At 44.8% G+C, this 15,570-nt stretch overlaps 1 protein-coding gene and 1 pseudogene across 1 annotated transcript; one reads left to right on the forward strand and one right to left on the reverse strand.

Annotated features, from left to right (window-relative positions):
• Nucleotides 1-7,028: 7,028 nt before the first annotated feature.
• LOC115275624 lies at nt 7,029-7,197 on the forward strand (annotated as a pseudogene).
• A 2,421-nt stretch (nt 7,198-9,618) lies between these two features.
• LOC115273229 (zinc finger protein 558-like) lies at nt 9,619-15,538 on the reverse strand. Its single transcript, XM_029916213.1, has 3 exons — nt 13,993-15,538; nt 13,258-13,340; nt 9,619-12,797 (listed from the first exon to the last, which is right to left on the reverse strand). The coding sequence occupies exons 1-3, from the start codon at nt 14,213-14,215 to the stop codon at nt 12,015-12,017; spliced, it is 1,089 nt and encodes a 362-aa protein (XP_029772073.1). The 5' UTR covers nt 14,216-15,538; the 3' UTR covers nt 9,619-12,014.
• Nucleotides 15,539-15,570: the final 32 nt, after the last annotated feature.

Here is a 15,570-nt window from a genome sequence, read left to right on the forward strand (position 1 = left end):
ATATATATATATATATTAAAGTTTGGAAGGGAATAAATGGAGCAGGAGGACTGAAAGAGGACTTTTACATTTGACCACATGTACTTGTATCCTGGACGAAATCATATCCCCAAATGCAGCCCCAAAAGTGTGCATACACTACAAAATGCGTATTTCACGCGATTCACTTCTTTAAACAGCTTACAGCATTTTTATTAGTTTTTAAATACAATTTCCCCAATTGTCTTGTTTGTTCCCTGGTTTTACAACTTGTTTAAGAATATTTGGGGGCATCTGGGTGGCTCAGTCGGTTGAGTGTCTGACTTCGGCTCAGGTCATGATCTCATGGTTCATGGGTTCAAGCCCCACATCGGGCTCTGTGCTGACAGCTCAGAGCCTGGAGCTGCTTCCAATTCTGTGTCTCCCTCTCTCTCTCTCTCTCTGACCTTCTCCTGCTCACGCTGTCTCTCTTGCTCTCAAAAATAAATAAAACATTAAAAAAATTTTTTTACAGAATATTTGTAAAATCCACAGTTTGCAACTGATCTGTATGTGAAGTTTCTTCATTCTCTGTAGCTTGTCGGGGTCGGGGTGGAGAGGTATGATGATGGTGGTGGTGGGGTGTGGGAATCCTTTCCAGAAGGAATGGGACTGTAGGTCTTGCGGAGTTTAATGCAGTCTGTATTCTGTTTACTGCAATTCCATTCACTGAAGTCCGGCATCTGTTGTCCCAGGAAATTAATAGGTGGACACAAAGTCCTGATCGTGTTCATGTTCTGTTGTTCAGAAAGATGAATTCTTAGCTGGTTTTGTGTCCATCCATCAGCAGGCAACTGAATCTCTTGGAAGAATCTACTTTTGAAGTTAACAAACACTCAACACCATGCACCAGTGTCATCAGTAGTTGCAAACAGCAAATATTCAAGTTATATTATCCTGTTATTTATTGCACGGAGCCTTTATACTGTTCTTTATGCCTTCAATCTTCCATAGTAGAAACAAATTTTAGCACAAATTTAAATTAACATTTCAATTGTTTGAACATATTTTTCAAAAAGCAGGTAGGGAAGGAGGTTGCCTACAATTCCTAGCCACAAGCTGGTAAATTAATCGGCATCTGGACGCCTCCTCAAAGAGGAAACCAGGAACACCTGAGTATCGTATAGAACTGTTGAATCGCTATGTTGTACACCTGACAATAATAAAACTGCACGTTAACTATAAAAAACAAAAACCAAGAACACCTGTGGAAGGAAACGATCACGAGACGTAATGAAAAAGCCCAGAGAAGCAGCTGCAGGGTCGGAGGCTGCTGAGATGGTGAGGTGGGAATTTGCTGCCGCTGGCGGGTGAGCGGGAGCTGGAATGATGGCGGAGGAAGCAGAAAGGAAGCTGCTGGGGACCCACCTGCTCTCCCCCTGCCCAGTGCGGCTCCCCGGGAAATTCCATTCTGGCCTCTAGCTGTGGACTTTGGTGGAGGCTGTTGTGGAGACCAGCTGGTGGGTGAAAGCGTTCTCTCTTGAAATCTGAAAAGACGCTAAGGCCTAGGCCCTCTACAGAACGCCCGTCTCCCAGGGCAAAGCTGGGGTGTCTGATGAGGGTGCGCAAGTTGGGGCACCCCTGGGCCAGGATCCAGGAGCAAGAGCCGTACTAGAAGAGAGAGAGGTGAACAATGAAGGATTGTAATTGCCCAAGATAGGTCTTATAAATGAATCGAAGCAGGGGCACCTGGATGGCCTTGAACTTTGGCTCAGGTCATGATCTCAGAGTTGGTGAGCTTGAGTCCCACGACAGGCTCTGTGCTGACAGCCCAGAGCCTGGAGCTGCTTCAGATTCTGTGTCTCCCTCTCTCTGCCCCTCCCCTGCTCGGGCTGTGTCTCACAAATAAACAAACGTCAAAAAATGAATAAATAAAATGATTCTAAGCATAAAACCTTGGTATGTAGCTCAGAAAACAGCTAGTCTAGGGCACTGATGGCCAAGAGAGAACAAATTTGTACCCCGGCTGACATTTGTCATTGACTGAAGACGTCTATCTATGTCAACGGGTTGAAGGAAGAGGACGTTACAGGAGGAGGATTGGTCCTGGCATCTAGTGGCTGCAGGTCAGGAGTATTCTCAAACATCCTACAAGGCAGTTACCCAGCCCCAAAGGTCAGCAGTGCCGAGACTACCAAGCCTTGGCCAAGGATTAAAACACCAGCCCTCCTCAATGGAAGTCACACTGACGAAGCCCTCGGCAAGGGCCCTAAGAGGCAGTAGCTGGGACACCTAACGGCCACCTCGCCGGAGACGGCGTTGGTCTTGGAAGCGGACAGACGGTCAGGAGTGGGACCACAACCTGTCTCGGACCGGGGTCTCTTCCCAAACCCCCAGGCCGGCTGGCGTGGGCCCCTGGCGCCCCCGCCGGCTTTCCCCAGGGGCTGGGTCGGGGGCGACAGTCGGAGGACACGCTGCGGGGTCGCCCCGGAGGGTAGCAGCTGGGCTTCAGGGGCAGAGAGAAGGGCGGCACCCGGGGCCCCCTCGCGCGACCCTCCGCGTCCCAGGAAGGCCCCGGGACCGGCCTCCAGGGCTCCTCCCGCACGACCCGGGTCTCTGCCCCCCTGGCCTCCGCCTCGCGCTCCTGTGCCGCCCGCCTCTCCTCTTTCCGTCACCCGCGACCTCTCAGTTCTTCCCCGTGAGGCCCTGGCTCGCCTCCCTCCGCCACTTCTCGCTTCTTTCCCGCTCCGCTCGGCACCCACCTCGCCGGTTGCCAGACCTCGGTTCTTTCCGCTCATCTTCGGCTCTTCCCGCTCAAGTCCTGCTCTTCCCGCCCACCTTCGGCGCTTCCCGCCCACCTTCGGCGCTTCCCGCCCACCTTCGGCTCTTCCCGCCCACCTTCGGCTCTTCCCGCCCACCTTCGGCGCTTCCCGCCCACCTTCGGCGCTTCCCGCCCACCTTCGGCTCTTCCCGCCCACCTTCGGCGCTTCCCGCCCACCTTCGGCGCTTCCCGCCCACCTTCGGCGCTTCCCGCCCACCTTCGGCGCTTCCCGCCCACCTTCGGCTCTTCCCGTGTAGCGTAGCCTCTCAGCCTCTTCTCGCTTCTCGGCGCCGCTCCTTCTGTTAGGCGAAGGCTCTCTTCCCCCGGCCTCTGCTTTCCGGTTTCGCTGCCACGGTTCGGCACTTTCCGCCTCTCCCCGCCACTCTGGGTTCTGATGACCGGTCACTGTCGGGGCAGGTGCTTGTGTCTATGGGCAGAGGTTGTTCAAATTCATGGTCCAGTCACAGAGGTGCGGGGAGTGCCCACACTAGTCGGCGAAGCTGTTTGGAGCCTCATGAATTCGTGGCGTTGAAACAACTTAGAAAGCCTCCTTTCCTCCTTTCCTGTTCTTTAACTCCTCTGCCCTCTCATTCTATCCCTCTCAGGCTGTTGGACCTTTTTTTTCCAAATGCGAGTCACTGGGAATAGAACCGACGAACACAAACGGAGTTGGTTTAGTGGGTGTTTACTTTAGTTCGCCCGAACGACCCCTCCCGAGTAGATGTAATTCCTGGGAAGAGCGAGCCACGGAGCAGAAGCTGAGGGTTTATACAGACCAGAGTAACCAATCACACTCTGACAGCATTTGGTGGTAGCTAATTATATTGTAAGCTACCTCGGGGGCAATGACTAGATAGATGACTTTCACCTGTTGACTTTGCCTTTGCCGGTGGGGCTGTTTAGCAGAATCTTAAGAAACAGGTTTACCGAGTTACATTCCTAGGGTCACCAGGATGGAAGTGGGTGAGTGGAAACAATGGGGGGTATTTTAGGGCCTAATACTCCCCAGTCCTGTTTATTCCTCCGGTTAATCTCACACCGGAGTTTCACTGTCCAGATTGCTCAAGCTTCTGCGTGCGTAGACCAGCCAGCTTCCAGGGAGCAGGGCTGGAGATCTTGAGGGTCAGTTTCCGGATCACTTCGCCAAGTTGAGGGTCCTTCTCAGTTGACATTGGGTGATTCCCATGCTTTAAATATCGTCCCCACAGAATCGTGTATTACCTCATCTAATTTAGGCAAACAACAGTTTTTCTCTCAAAAAAACCCTCCATTTCCAGAGCTAATCCAATCAAGACCGATGCATTTGTGGAACAAGTCTAGTCTTAACAGCCCTGGCCTAATTATTTAGTTGTTAGCAAAACCTAGCTCCTTCAACATCCAGAAGTGTCAACTAAGCAATCAAAGACCTGACAAATATGAAACCTGAAGCTCTGGCTTTCTAAGCAGGCAAAAGAGAAAACCTTTGTTTACATTGTCTTATCAAGAGCAGATCAACAACCCAATCCAAGGAAACTTTGTCTTTTTTTTTAAATAAAAGTTTAATGTTTATTTTTGAGAGAGAGAGAGAGAGAGAGAGAGAGAATCTGAAGCAGGCTCCAGGCTCTGAGCTAGCGGTTGGCACAGAGCCTGACTCGGGGCTCGAACCCATGAACCGTGAGATCATGACCTGAGCTGAAGCTGGGCGCTTAACCGACTGAGCCACCCAGGTGCCCCAAACTTTGTCTTTTGAACAGAGAGAAAAGTAGAGTTTCAGCCTCATACCAGTGTACTTTTAAAGTTCCATTCATCTCCACTTTAGTCTATACTGAGCACACAGAAAATTCCTTTATAAAGATTTCCTTCAGCCTGAAGACTCTCTTTAGTTTTTCTTCCAGTACAGTTCTGTTGAAAATCATTTCAGCTTTTGCTTTCTTAAAACCCCTGTTGGAACATATCTTCAATTTTCTGCATCCCCAAGGAACCTTTTTCTTAGGTCATTGAAGTTTACATTGGCAGTTCATAGCCCCCCACCCACCCCCGACCCCCCATTCAACCCTTTGGATGTCAGGTGTTATTTTTCTGCTTCCACAGTTTGGGAAAAATCATCAGTCTTACTGTTGGCTCCTTTGAAAGCAACATGTCCTTCCTTTGGTTTGAGGATTTGCAGCTTGTCTTTCTCTTTCTACAGTTTTTCCACATCTCTGTTTTTCTTAACGTATTCTTCTAGGTATTTTGAAGTCCTTGTCTGCTAACTTCAAATACCTGGTCTCTGGGCCTGTTTCTCCTGATTTATATGTTCTTAACTGAGAACATCCTCCTGCAGACTCTGGGTGCCTAGTGCTCTTGTTGGCTGGATCTTGACAATATAGTTGGTAGAGGCTCTTAATTCTGGCACCTTCCTCTAAAGGTTAGGTTTTTTTGTGACAGGCAGTAATAGTACTAATGGACCACACTGAGGCTGCAAAGCCTAGAGTTGAGCCTCTAAAAGCTCTATTTCAGTTTTGCACTGACTTCTAAGACGCAGTCCTTTCCTGCAGTCACGGTACTTACTGTCAGGGTGTGACATTTGCAGGGGCATAACTACAAACCTGCGTTTCCCCCCCTCTTTTCTTGTTCTTTTTTCTTTCCTCCCCTCCTTCCCTCTTTCCTTCCTCCCTCTTTTCTTTCCCTTCCTTTCTTTTCCCCTCCTGACTTCCCTCCCCTTGTCTTCCCTTTCCTTCTCCTGTCTCTCCTCTCTCTCTCTCTCTCCCTCCCTCCCTCGTTCCACTCCAGATGGGTCCAAAAACCAACCTTTGCCTACTGGCATGTGTGACCTCCGAATTTTCTGCACAATCTCCGGCTTTCTATAGCTACTCTCTTCTAAGCCTCCTGCAGTCCTGCTCCGCACATGCACAGCTTAGCAGGTGTTACCTAAGGACCTGAGGGGAATCTTTAGGCAAATTCTGGGGGTTTCTTTGTCAACCTTTTCCATTAAAAGAAATTCAGACATTTAAGGATCAGGTTCTATATTCCCTGTGACAGCCCCCTTTTCTCCAGAGAGCGCTGGTCATCATCTTCTCTTTTTTTAAGACTATTATTTTAGAAACCGAGATTTCAGTGGGTGATAGATATTCTCATTGCTACTGGACGGTCATTGCTACTAGGCCTGAGCTGACAGGCCTTGAAAATATATGAAAGCATACTATCCTATGCACGCGTGCACCGTGCACACACACACACTCCTGTCCATCCACCTATCAAAAAACATGAATTCATACTGGTACTCCCAATTCTAATCCAATCAACGCCAGTGGTTATTCTAGCCTTCTATCTTTCCTTGTTTGTAACATTTCTCTTTCACAGTAAGAAACCGGCTTTCATTATCCACAACATATAGTTCTCCTCTAGTATGCATATAAAGTAGTTTCACAATCGCTAATCCACACCATCGTGAGAAAACCATTTTCAACCAGAGAATTTCTGGAGAGTTCTTTTTGTAGTCAGCTTTACATCTCTTGTCAAAATATACTTTTCCAAAGTAAATTTGGTTTTCTTCCTTGTGATGTCATTCATTTGTACTAGCTTCATTTACTATAGTTTATTCTATTTTGCATCCCCTCTGCTACTGGGTGGATTTTTTTTAACCTACAGTAATATTTACTGTATGCTGCATAGTTCTATAGGTTTTGGCCAGTGCAGAGTTGTGTATCCACCAGCACACACGACAACAACTCCGTCACTCCCAAATTCCTTTCAACTGCCCCTTTGTGGTCATCACCCTCTGACTTCTTGTCCCTGAAAACCACTGATCTGTTGTCTGTCTCTACAGTTTTGCCTTTTACTAAATGTCATACAATGTAATCATACAATAAAATGGCTTTTCATGTCTGGCTTCTTTCACTTAGCAGATAAATCAAGTTGAGGCATAAGTTGCATACAGTTCAATGTACATATCTTGAGTGTATAGTTCAATACATTTTGACAACTGCATCTACTTATGTAACCTATACTCCTATTGAGATCTAGAACATTCTCTTCCCTCTATGAAGGTCCTTCATGACACATGTCAGCGTGTTTAGATGCAGCCATATTCTGATTTTTTTTCCTATCAGATTTTTTTTGGCTATTCTTGAAATTTATAGAATCATATAATATTACACTTTTTGTGTGTGTGGCTTATTTTGCTCAGTATATTCCTATAATAAGTTTTAATTAGTTTATAATAAAAGATAAAATAATGTTTCCTATATACCAGAAGTCCTATAAATGCTTTACATATGTTAACTAATTGATCGCTTCTCGGCCTTTTGGCTAAGATCAAGTGTAGTATCTGTTCTTATCAGTTTAACATATGTTAACTAATTGAATCCTTAATACAAGTCTATAAGGAAGGCATTCCATCATTTGTTGTCCAGATGAAGAAATGAAACAAGTTTGTCACTTGCTTGAGGTAACCATCTCTAAAGGAGAGAACTAAGATTGGGCAGAATAAGAGATGGAACTCTGATAAGGTAAAAAGTTGAACTCTGGTAAGGTAAACACGGAGGTAACAATCCCCTGGGGAGTTCTGGAGCTGAGGTGGTCTTTCATCGTATCACAAATTGAGGCGAAAGAATTTGGGCATTTGTACTCCCCCGTATGGACCAGTCCCCGGAATTGGCTGCCCCGAGGGGATGGACTTGACCTTCGGTGTGGTACTTTCCTTTGGTCCTTTGGCCTGAGAGCACTCCTGGGAGCCTGGCAGCACAAGCCTTTAGAACACTTCGAGCAGCTGGGGGAGTGAGTGACTTAGTCCTGAGAGAAGAATCTGAGAACTACACCACTGTCTCCATCATGGCCCAACACTTCCGCCACTCAGCGCACTTGCTTCTTAAAAGTAAACACGCACAGGATTCTGGTCGGTCATCTTGTTCCGGGAAACGTACAAGAGGAAGATGGGAAGAACACATCATAGACCGTTCTGGACAGCAGCTTCTCATGGTGCTGCAACTGATACTCAGCCACCACACTCCCACTGTCCCGTCCCAGGTTCCCTCCACCCCTGACTCCTACCTCGCGGGACGACGTGGCTTACTTGGGGGGATGATCCAGATCCTCACCCCTGAGGAGTCAGAACGCCTGGTCAGCATGCCTTTCTCAGGATTCAGCTGCTACGTTTATTTTTTTAAATGGGGACAAGAGACATCCCAAAGGCTTACCTGAGTGCCAATGTCCTCTGTGCCCTTCCCGTGTAACAGAAGTCCCGCCTCATCTGGGTTACCTGAGCCGGAAGCCAGGGTGGGTGTTCTTCCCTCGGGTGCTGCTCTCACAGCTTTGTAAAGCTCAGTGGGACCCTTAATTTGCTGGTAGGACTTTTAGGTTAATGTTTTTTGTGACTTCCCCCCAAGAGTCCCATGACCCATCTTATATGAAGAACATGTGTGAAGGCAACCGTTCTAGGCTGCAGGCGGGAGCTTCAATGCCTTGTCAATACCCAGTCTGTACAGTAGCTGCTAGAATTCAGGCATATGAACTTTCTACACAGGCGACTGACAAAAGTTGACTCTGAGAAGCAAAAGAGGTGAAAAGTTCTGCATAGCTTCCATTTGCCCCCATGGACCCACTTTTCTCTACCTTTGAATCTAGTAACATTAATCAATATGAACTACATCAGTGGGATTCCTTGCCTTATGGCCTTTGGTTGAGTTTGGTCAATGGGACCCTAGACATGAAATCAGAAGGATGAAAGGTGAAATCTAGCTCTGGCTATTTCTTGCAGAATGGAGCTGGATACTATGCCTTACTGCCCCCTCCCCCTTCCTGGAATGCAGAATGCAGTTCTTTCCTCTCTTGTCTGTGGACTTCAGTAATTGTTCCCTTCTCTTAGCCTTTCAGGATTAAGGATGTTAATAGACCCCCACCCTTACCAGCTACTGGGTTCCAACCACTTTTTGTCATTTTCCTCCATCCTGTTCACAACTCTGTGAGTAGCCTCTTTATGAAAACTCTCCCTGAATTATCCTAGTCTGTGTCAGTGTTTCCTGCTGGGACTCTGACTGGCACGTGAACTCATTCAAAGTTTACGAAAAAGTCCTAATGTGACAGCAAAACCCAACAAGATCAAGATCCACCACGTCTCTGACCACATCATCTTCTACCACATCCTCACTGTATCCCCAGCTTGTTCTACTCCAGTCTCAGCGTCTTTGCTGTGGGCCTTTGCATGCCAAGACTGCTCTTGCCACATAAATCCACGACTCACTGTCCCAATTCATTAAGGTCTCTGCTCAACTGTCCCTTAACTAAGAGGCTGTTTTATATACAATGGTAAGATCCCAATCCCCTTTAACTATTTTATGCTTTGCTTTTCTGCTCAACACTTAAAATAGCATGTCTTCTTGATTTTTCTATAATCTTTCTTTCCCCATTAGAATGTAGATGCTTCAATAGCAAAACGTGTGTTTCACGCACTGTTATAAAGACCAGTGTCTCAAACAGTGCCTGGAACATAGAATATACTCAAAAGACAGACTAGTAGTGAAGAGCACAGAAGGGATTCAAATCTGGGTTCTACTACTTACTAGCCAGCGAGTTCAGGCAAGTTACAAGTACATCATGTTAGTTTTCTCAACTGTAAAATGGGGATAATAATAGTACATACTTCTTAAGCTTATACTGAGTACTCAATAAGTTGTTATTTTCATAAGACATTCAGAAGAGTGCCTCAGCTACAGGAAGGGCTACATAAATGTTTGGTCATTATTAATATACTGAAATACTTGATTATGAAAAAAATGACCCTACATAAAAAGAAACAATTCACAAGGAAAGCAACTGATCTGGAATGTTCTTCGTTATACATCCAAATACATAAAGGAAAAAATGACAGAAATGACAAAAAATTGTTAATTGTATCCTTAGAAGACGACTTTAATACACACATACCACTAAATAAGCTTGAGGACAAAAATCTGAATGTACACACTATATCTGGAAATACAATTAGCTTGAGTTAATGGGCACATAGTCTACATCTAAAACTTAGAGAAGATACATTATTTTCAAGGAAATATGGAACACTTATAAAATGGGACCAACTAATCGGTTTACTAGTTAGATACTGCATTCAGCTGGACATGAACAGACCACCACCTCAAAACCAAACCAAAAAAAACACAAAAAGACTTTGGCTTCAATCAGTTAGAGGTTACTCTTAATCATGTAAGGAGTAGTCTGGGCACAAGTAGTCCAGAGTGGATACTGCCAATCAGAGGCTGGGGGGAGCCCATATCATTGTGGTTTTTTGCTGCACTGGGGTTGTTTTGTTATCATGATCAAAATATAGTGCTTCCAACTCTTGGCCTTGAGTTGCCTTTCCAGAGAAAGGGCGGGTCAGATGAACAAGACAAGGGGCACAAGCCGGACGATGCTCTCCCCAGTGATTTCTACCTTCTCCTCACGGTCGGCGGACCAGGCAATACGTCTCTGGCTTCAGAGAAGCCTTGTAAGTTGCATATTTTTAATCCTGCTCATGGACAACTTGGACGACAACAAAAACACTCTGTAGGTAAATGAGTAGGGGGCAATGGACGTTGGGAAAGAAGCTAAACAAAATGCCACACTAGAGGAGAAAGATAAAAATGAGTCAGCACCGTAAAGTCCACTTACCTGACAAAAATGCCATTAAACTAGAAAAAGTATATAGTAAATATAGTCTAATTTCCACTAGTGATAAACTAATTCAATCAGGAGATATTCAGAAATGGCTTTTTGGATATGCTATGTACTGATGTTTTTAAAGAGTAAATTAGAGTAAACATATTACATACAAAACTATGGAACATGATTTAAGGTTTATTTTAGGGTATGGCTATTGATGTAAGTGTTCATACTAAACAAAAAGATTGAAAATTAATGAATTAGTGGCCCGATCTCAGGATGAGACACTGATAAAGGTAAATCCACACTCAGTATTCATAATTTCCACTCCCAGTTTAACTTATTTTTGTGGCCACTCAGTAAAAAGCCAAGACGTCACTTTTCTAGGGTTTCCCTCCAATGTGAGTTCTCACAAACCAGTAAAGAAACACTGAAAGATTTTTCCAAACTGATCTACTCGCAAGTTTTGCATCCAGAGAAAACTTCCTATTTTTCCTAATGTAAGAGGTATCATTAAAGTCATTCCCTCAGTCTTTATATTCACAAGTGTCTTTGCAGTGAATTCTGTTTCTGAAGGAATGCAGAAAAATGACTTTCCGGTACTGATGACATTCGATGGCAATTTCTCTCCAGAATAAATCCTCATGTCCCTTAAAAATCGAGAGAACATTCAAGGCTTCCCCACAGTAACTGTATTCGGACTATCTCCCCGTCTTTTCCTCAGTGCTGCAAGCTCTTGTGCTGAAGGGTTTCCCACATTCCTGTAGTGATTTCTCACATGTGCTCTGGGATGAGGGTCGCTGAAGGCTTTTGCATTGAGGATAATCATACGGTTCTCCCCTTGGTGTGAACTGCTACATGACTGCCAGGAGGTACCACTGAAGGCTTTCCTACAGCTCCTGCCTCCCTCAGCTTTCTCTCCATGATCTTTTGTGCACATTAGAGTGAGTCTGAGCTGAAAGCTTACCACAAAGACTGCACTCATGAGGTTTCTCTCCAGAGTGAATTAACATGAATTCCTGAAGGCTACTTCCTATATAGTAGATTGGAAGAATGAGAGCCTGCTTTTCTTCACTGATTTCATGGCAAACTTCCCAGATGGTTCCTTATTATGTCTCCTAAAATACACACCCTGTGTTGTTTCTTCCCACACTGTGTAAGGAAGAAGTGATGATAATGTCCTTCTGAGGCTAGGTCACAAAAGACAGTGTGGATTCTGCATTCGCTCTCCTAAAGATGAAAAGCTTTGGGAAGAAGCTGATGCTACATCATGAAGATACTTGGCCCTCTGGAGAGTGAAGTAATCAAGGTTCTTGGCCAACGGCTGAATTAACTTGATAGACATGTGAGTGAGCTATTTTGGAAGGAGACTCTTTATCAGTAAAAACTCTGATGACTGTGGTTCCAGCAGACATCTTGACCTCACCTCATGACAGATCCCAGGCCAGGGCTACACAGCTAAGCCGTTTCCAAATTCCTGACCTACAGAAATTGTGAGATAATAAATGTATGTGGTCTGAAGTCGCCATGTTTTGGAGGGAAATTTGTTATGCAGCAGCAGATAACTCACCCATCTGGTGAGTTCCCATCAGTTGTCTGAGGGTTAAGAAATCAATGGATGCTTTCCTAGTTATTGTACTCATATCCACCTATTATGAATTCTCTTGTGCACAGAAAGGTAAGAGTTAGTGGTGAAAGATTTTCCGCAATGATTACATTCGTAGGGTTTCTCTCCAGTGTGAGTCCTCACATGTTTCTTAACAGCTGAGAGATTATTAAATGCTTTCCCACAGTTACTGCATTCATAGGGCTTCTCCCCAGTGTGAATTCTCTTGTGCACAGTAAGAGAGAAGCTGCTGCTGAAGGATTTCCCACACTGGTCACACTCATAGGGTTTTTCTCCAGTATGAGTTCTCATGTGCTGTGTCAGATATGAGCTCTTCCTGAAGGCTTTCCCACAGTCATGGCACGCGTAAGGTTTCTCCCCTGTATGAATACTATTATGCCCGGTGAGGGAGGACCTTGTGCTGAAGGCCTTGCCACATTGATTACATTCATGGTGATTCTCTCTTGTATGAATTCTCTTGTGGCTTTTGAGGTTACAGCTAGTGCGGAAGACGTGAAAACACTGATTACATTCATAGGGTTTTTCTCCAGTGTGAATTCTCACGTGCAGTCTAAGGGATGAGGGATCATTGAAGGCTTTCCCACAGTCAGTGCATTCGTAGGGCTTCTCCCCATTGTGTATCCTCTTATGAATAGTCAGGTAGGATCTACTGCTGAACGACTTGCCACATTGATTACAGTCATAGGGTTTTTCTCCAGTATGAATTCTCTTGTGCTGAGTGAGGTTAGATTTTGTGCTGAAGACTTTAAAGCACTGATTACACTCATTGACTTTCACTCCAAGATGATTTCTTTCCTGTCGATTGAGAAATGAATAACTATAGTTTATAGTATTTTTAATATTCAATGAATTTTATGTCATAGGAATTCTCTCTCCCAGGAATTCTGTTGCATTATTACAAGTGATGTTTTGGCTATTTTCAGCTGCTTGTATATGGCCAAGTTTGAGCTCTTAGAAGTTAAAAAAGATGCATGCCTTGCCATAAATCCTTATCATAGTCACAGAGGATCCTCTGATAAACTTAAGACCACCTCAACAGCGTAGTCACATTTAAGGAAATATTTACAAATGGAAACTCCCAGTGAAGAAACAAATTTGGAGCTAACTTACAGTTTTCTCCAAATTCACAACTTTTCAAAGTACCTCTCCAGAGACCAAATTTCCTCATGTGCAAATGATACTATGACTCTGTATACTTTGTGACTTTTCTTACTCTCCTACTGTGAAACCCAGAAATCAGCCAGGTTAGTCTTACCGCTTTAATGCCATTGGAATGTTCTTTTCTAAGAACATGCTTCTTACGAGTTAACCATTTGGCTTTAAGTACAGCCTCCAAACCTGAAAGAAATTGAAAAGCGAATGAAGTTGATGGAGCAAAGGAACAGTAAAGTGAGTACATGAGTAAAGGCAGACTCTGAGGAAATCGGGGTTTTTGAGGAAGTCTGCCATGAAAGGGATGTGAGAGTATGAAAACTGTAGGTGTTTAAGAATTCTAGAAGGATTAAGACTGATCAGAGATTTATAAAAGAAGGGATTATCAGGAATGCGAAGTAGGAAGGAACTGGATAAAGTGCATGATCAACCGAGATTTAAACTTAAAAAGGAAAACAACTGCACTAGCATCGTCTGATGAGAGATGGCAGCTACACTGTGGTGAGCACAGTATAAATATGAGCTTGTTGAATCACTACCTTATGCACCTGAAACTAACGTAACACTGTATGTCAATTACACTTCAATTAAAAAAAAAAGGAAGAAAATGTCTTTTTTCCCCCCTCTGAGTCCAAGGTAACGTACGAGACGTTGAGCAGAAAGGTCAAAAGGAGAGAAAACCCATATACGAAGAAGCTCATACCAAATGTTCTTGACCATCTGCTAGAAAAAAGGACCGTTTACAAACTTCGCTGAATGTGATGTTCCCATGCCCCCAGTCTCTGGCCAGAGCTACTCCTCAAGAAGACTCCTATCCGCCTGTGCACCGGGCGCTCACCAGGACAGCTGCCTGGGAGAATTCCTCGCTCCTCCGTCATCACTTTGTCTTCTTGCTCCAACTGGGCGATCCGACTGGGCTTATCAACACGATACCCTATTCGTGGAGAAAAGACACATGATGTAGGAGGACTGTGCAGGTGACAAGCAGCTCCGGGAAACTGGGGCCAACAATTCTGAACATGAGCAAGTATGACTTGTGCCGAGTTGGGATAGCCATGCATACATTCTAATGAGTATCCTAACTCTCAAGAAACAAAAACGCAAGTGTCCTCAACGTCCAGGTGTCAGGATCGAAACAGTCCCGAAGTCCACATCCAAGTTTACATAACACACTTCAGAGGCTCTAAAGCTTTTAACCATGGAGGATATAAAGTCAGGGTAAGACACAGCTCTTCAGTTCACAGGGAGGGCGGGGACCACGTCTGTCCCATTCATCACTACATCCCCAAACCCAGCACAGACCCAGGGACACAGAAGTGCTTCAGAAACACTTGTGAGAAGTGACAACAGTGAAAATGAAGGGATGTCGAGCCAAAAGTCCGTAACTCTACAAAAACAGTGACTGAACTGGGGAACAGCATCAGAACCAACATCATCAGAACTTTGGAAACATACCAAGAGTTGACAGTAACCTGGAAAATGTTTAATTAAGGACAACAACCCGCTGACATTTTAACTGACCCTTGTCTAATCTTCTATTCTGCTTTGCCTGTGACCTTGAAGACGACAGCCCACATTCCTAGTGCGCAGGGAGCAGGAGGGACCTATTGTCAAAGATCTATGGTTGTCTGTTTTGACCTCTCTGAAGGTTTTGATCAAAAGGCTTGCCTTTATTTATCTGATCCCACGCTGAACACATTTAAAGGCAAATATATTAGCCACCACCACCACCAGAGGCAAGTGAAACAGCAGAGGAAAACAAAAGACTAACCGAGAAGCCTGGGAGGAAAACTATGGAATAAGATGTTTTGGGGAATTTTTTTTTAATTTCCCTCATATTTCTTTGAATCTAGAAAGCCAGGGTCGGGTGCATGCTCAGAAGACACCTGAAGCGGCACTAAGTCCTCCACTTTGGCTGACCTTCAGGTTCTGTACAGGCAGAAAGGAAGGACTATGGTAGAGTTGTCGACCACCAGCTGATTTGGAAGGTGTGCCCCTATATACCCACATGGTACATCCGCAGACACCATCGGTGTTTTGCTTCTTGTCCCCAGCCTCCAAGAAAATCTCTGACAAACTATCAGCTAACCATGAAGCTAACGTAACAGTCTTCAGGGACCACACTTGACAAATACAGACATTACACAATTAGTACAGAGGTATCACTAACCACACATTCAACAGGCAACAACCACAAATTTTGGAGGTGGAGAAAAATCTGATTCCAGAACTGCCATGTAATAATGCTCCAAATGTCCAGTTTTCAACACCAAAATTTTGAGGCAGGCAAAGAAATAAATGTATGGCCCATTATAGGGAAAAAATTAGTAGAAATTGTTCCTGTGTCTCCCTCTCTCTCTGCCCCTCCCCTGCTCACACACACACACACACACACACACACACACACACACACACA

Source organism: Suricata suricatta, chromosome 12 (genome assembly GCF_006229205.1).
Source record: "Suricata suricatta isolate VVHF042 chromosome 12, meerkat_22Aug2017_6uvM2_HiC, whole genome shotgun sequence".
Lineage (NCBI taxonomy): Eukaryota > Metazoa > Chordata > Mammalia > Carnivora > Herpestidae > Suricata > Suricata suricatta.

Bases quoted from the DNA above. Each gene is read 5' to 3' on its own strand.
- LOC115273229 (XM_029916213.1), bottom strand. From the start codon at position 14,215: ATGCATGGCTATCCCAACTCGGCACAAGTCATACTTGCTCATGTTCAG. The intron at 13,341-13,992 runs GTGAGCGCCCGG...AATTTCTTTCAG, and splicing joins TCTCCCAGGCAGCTGTCCTG to GTTTGGAGGCTGTACTTAAA. The intron at 12,798-13,257 runs GTAAGACTAACC...CTCAATCGACAG, and splicing joins ATTCCAATGGCATTAAAGCG to GAAAGAAATCATCTTGGAGT.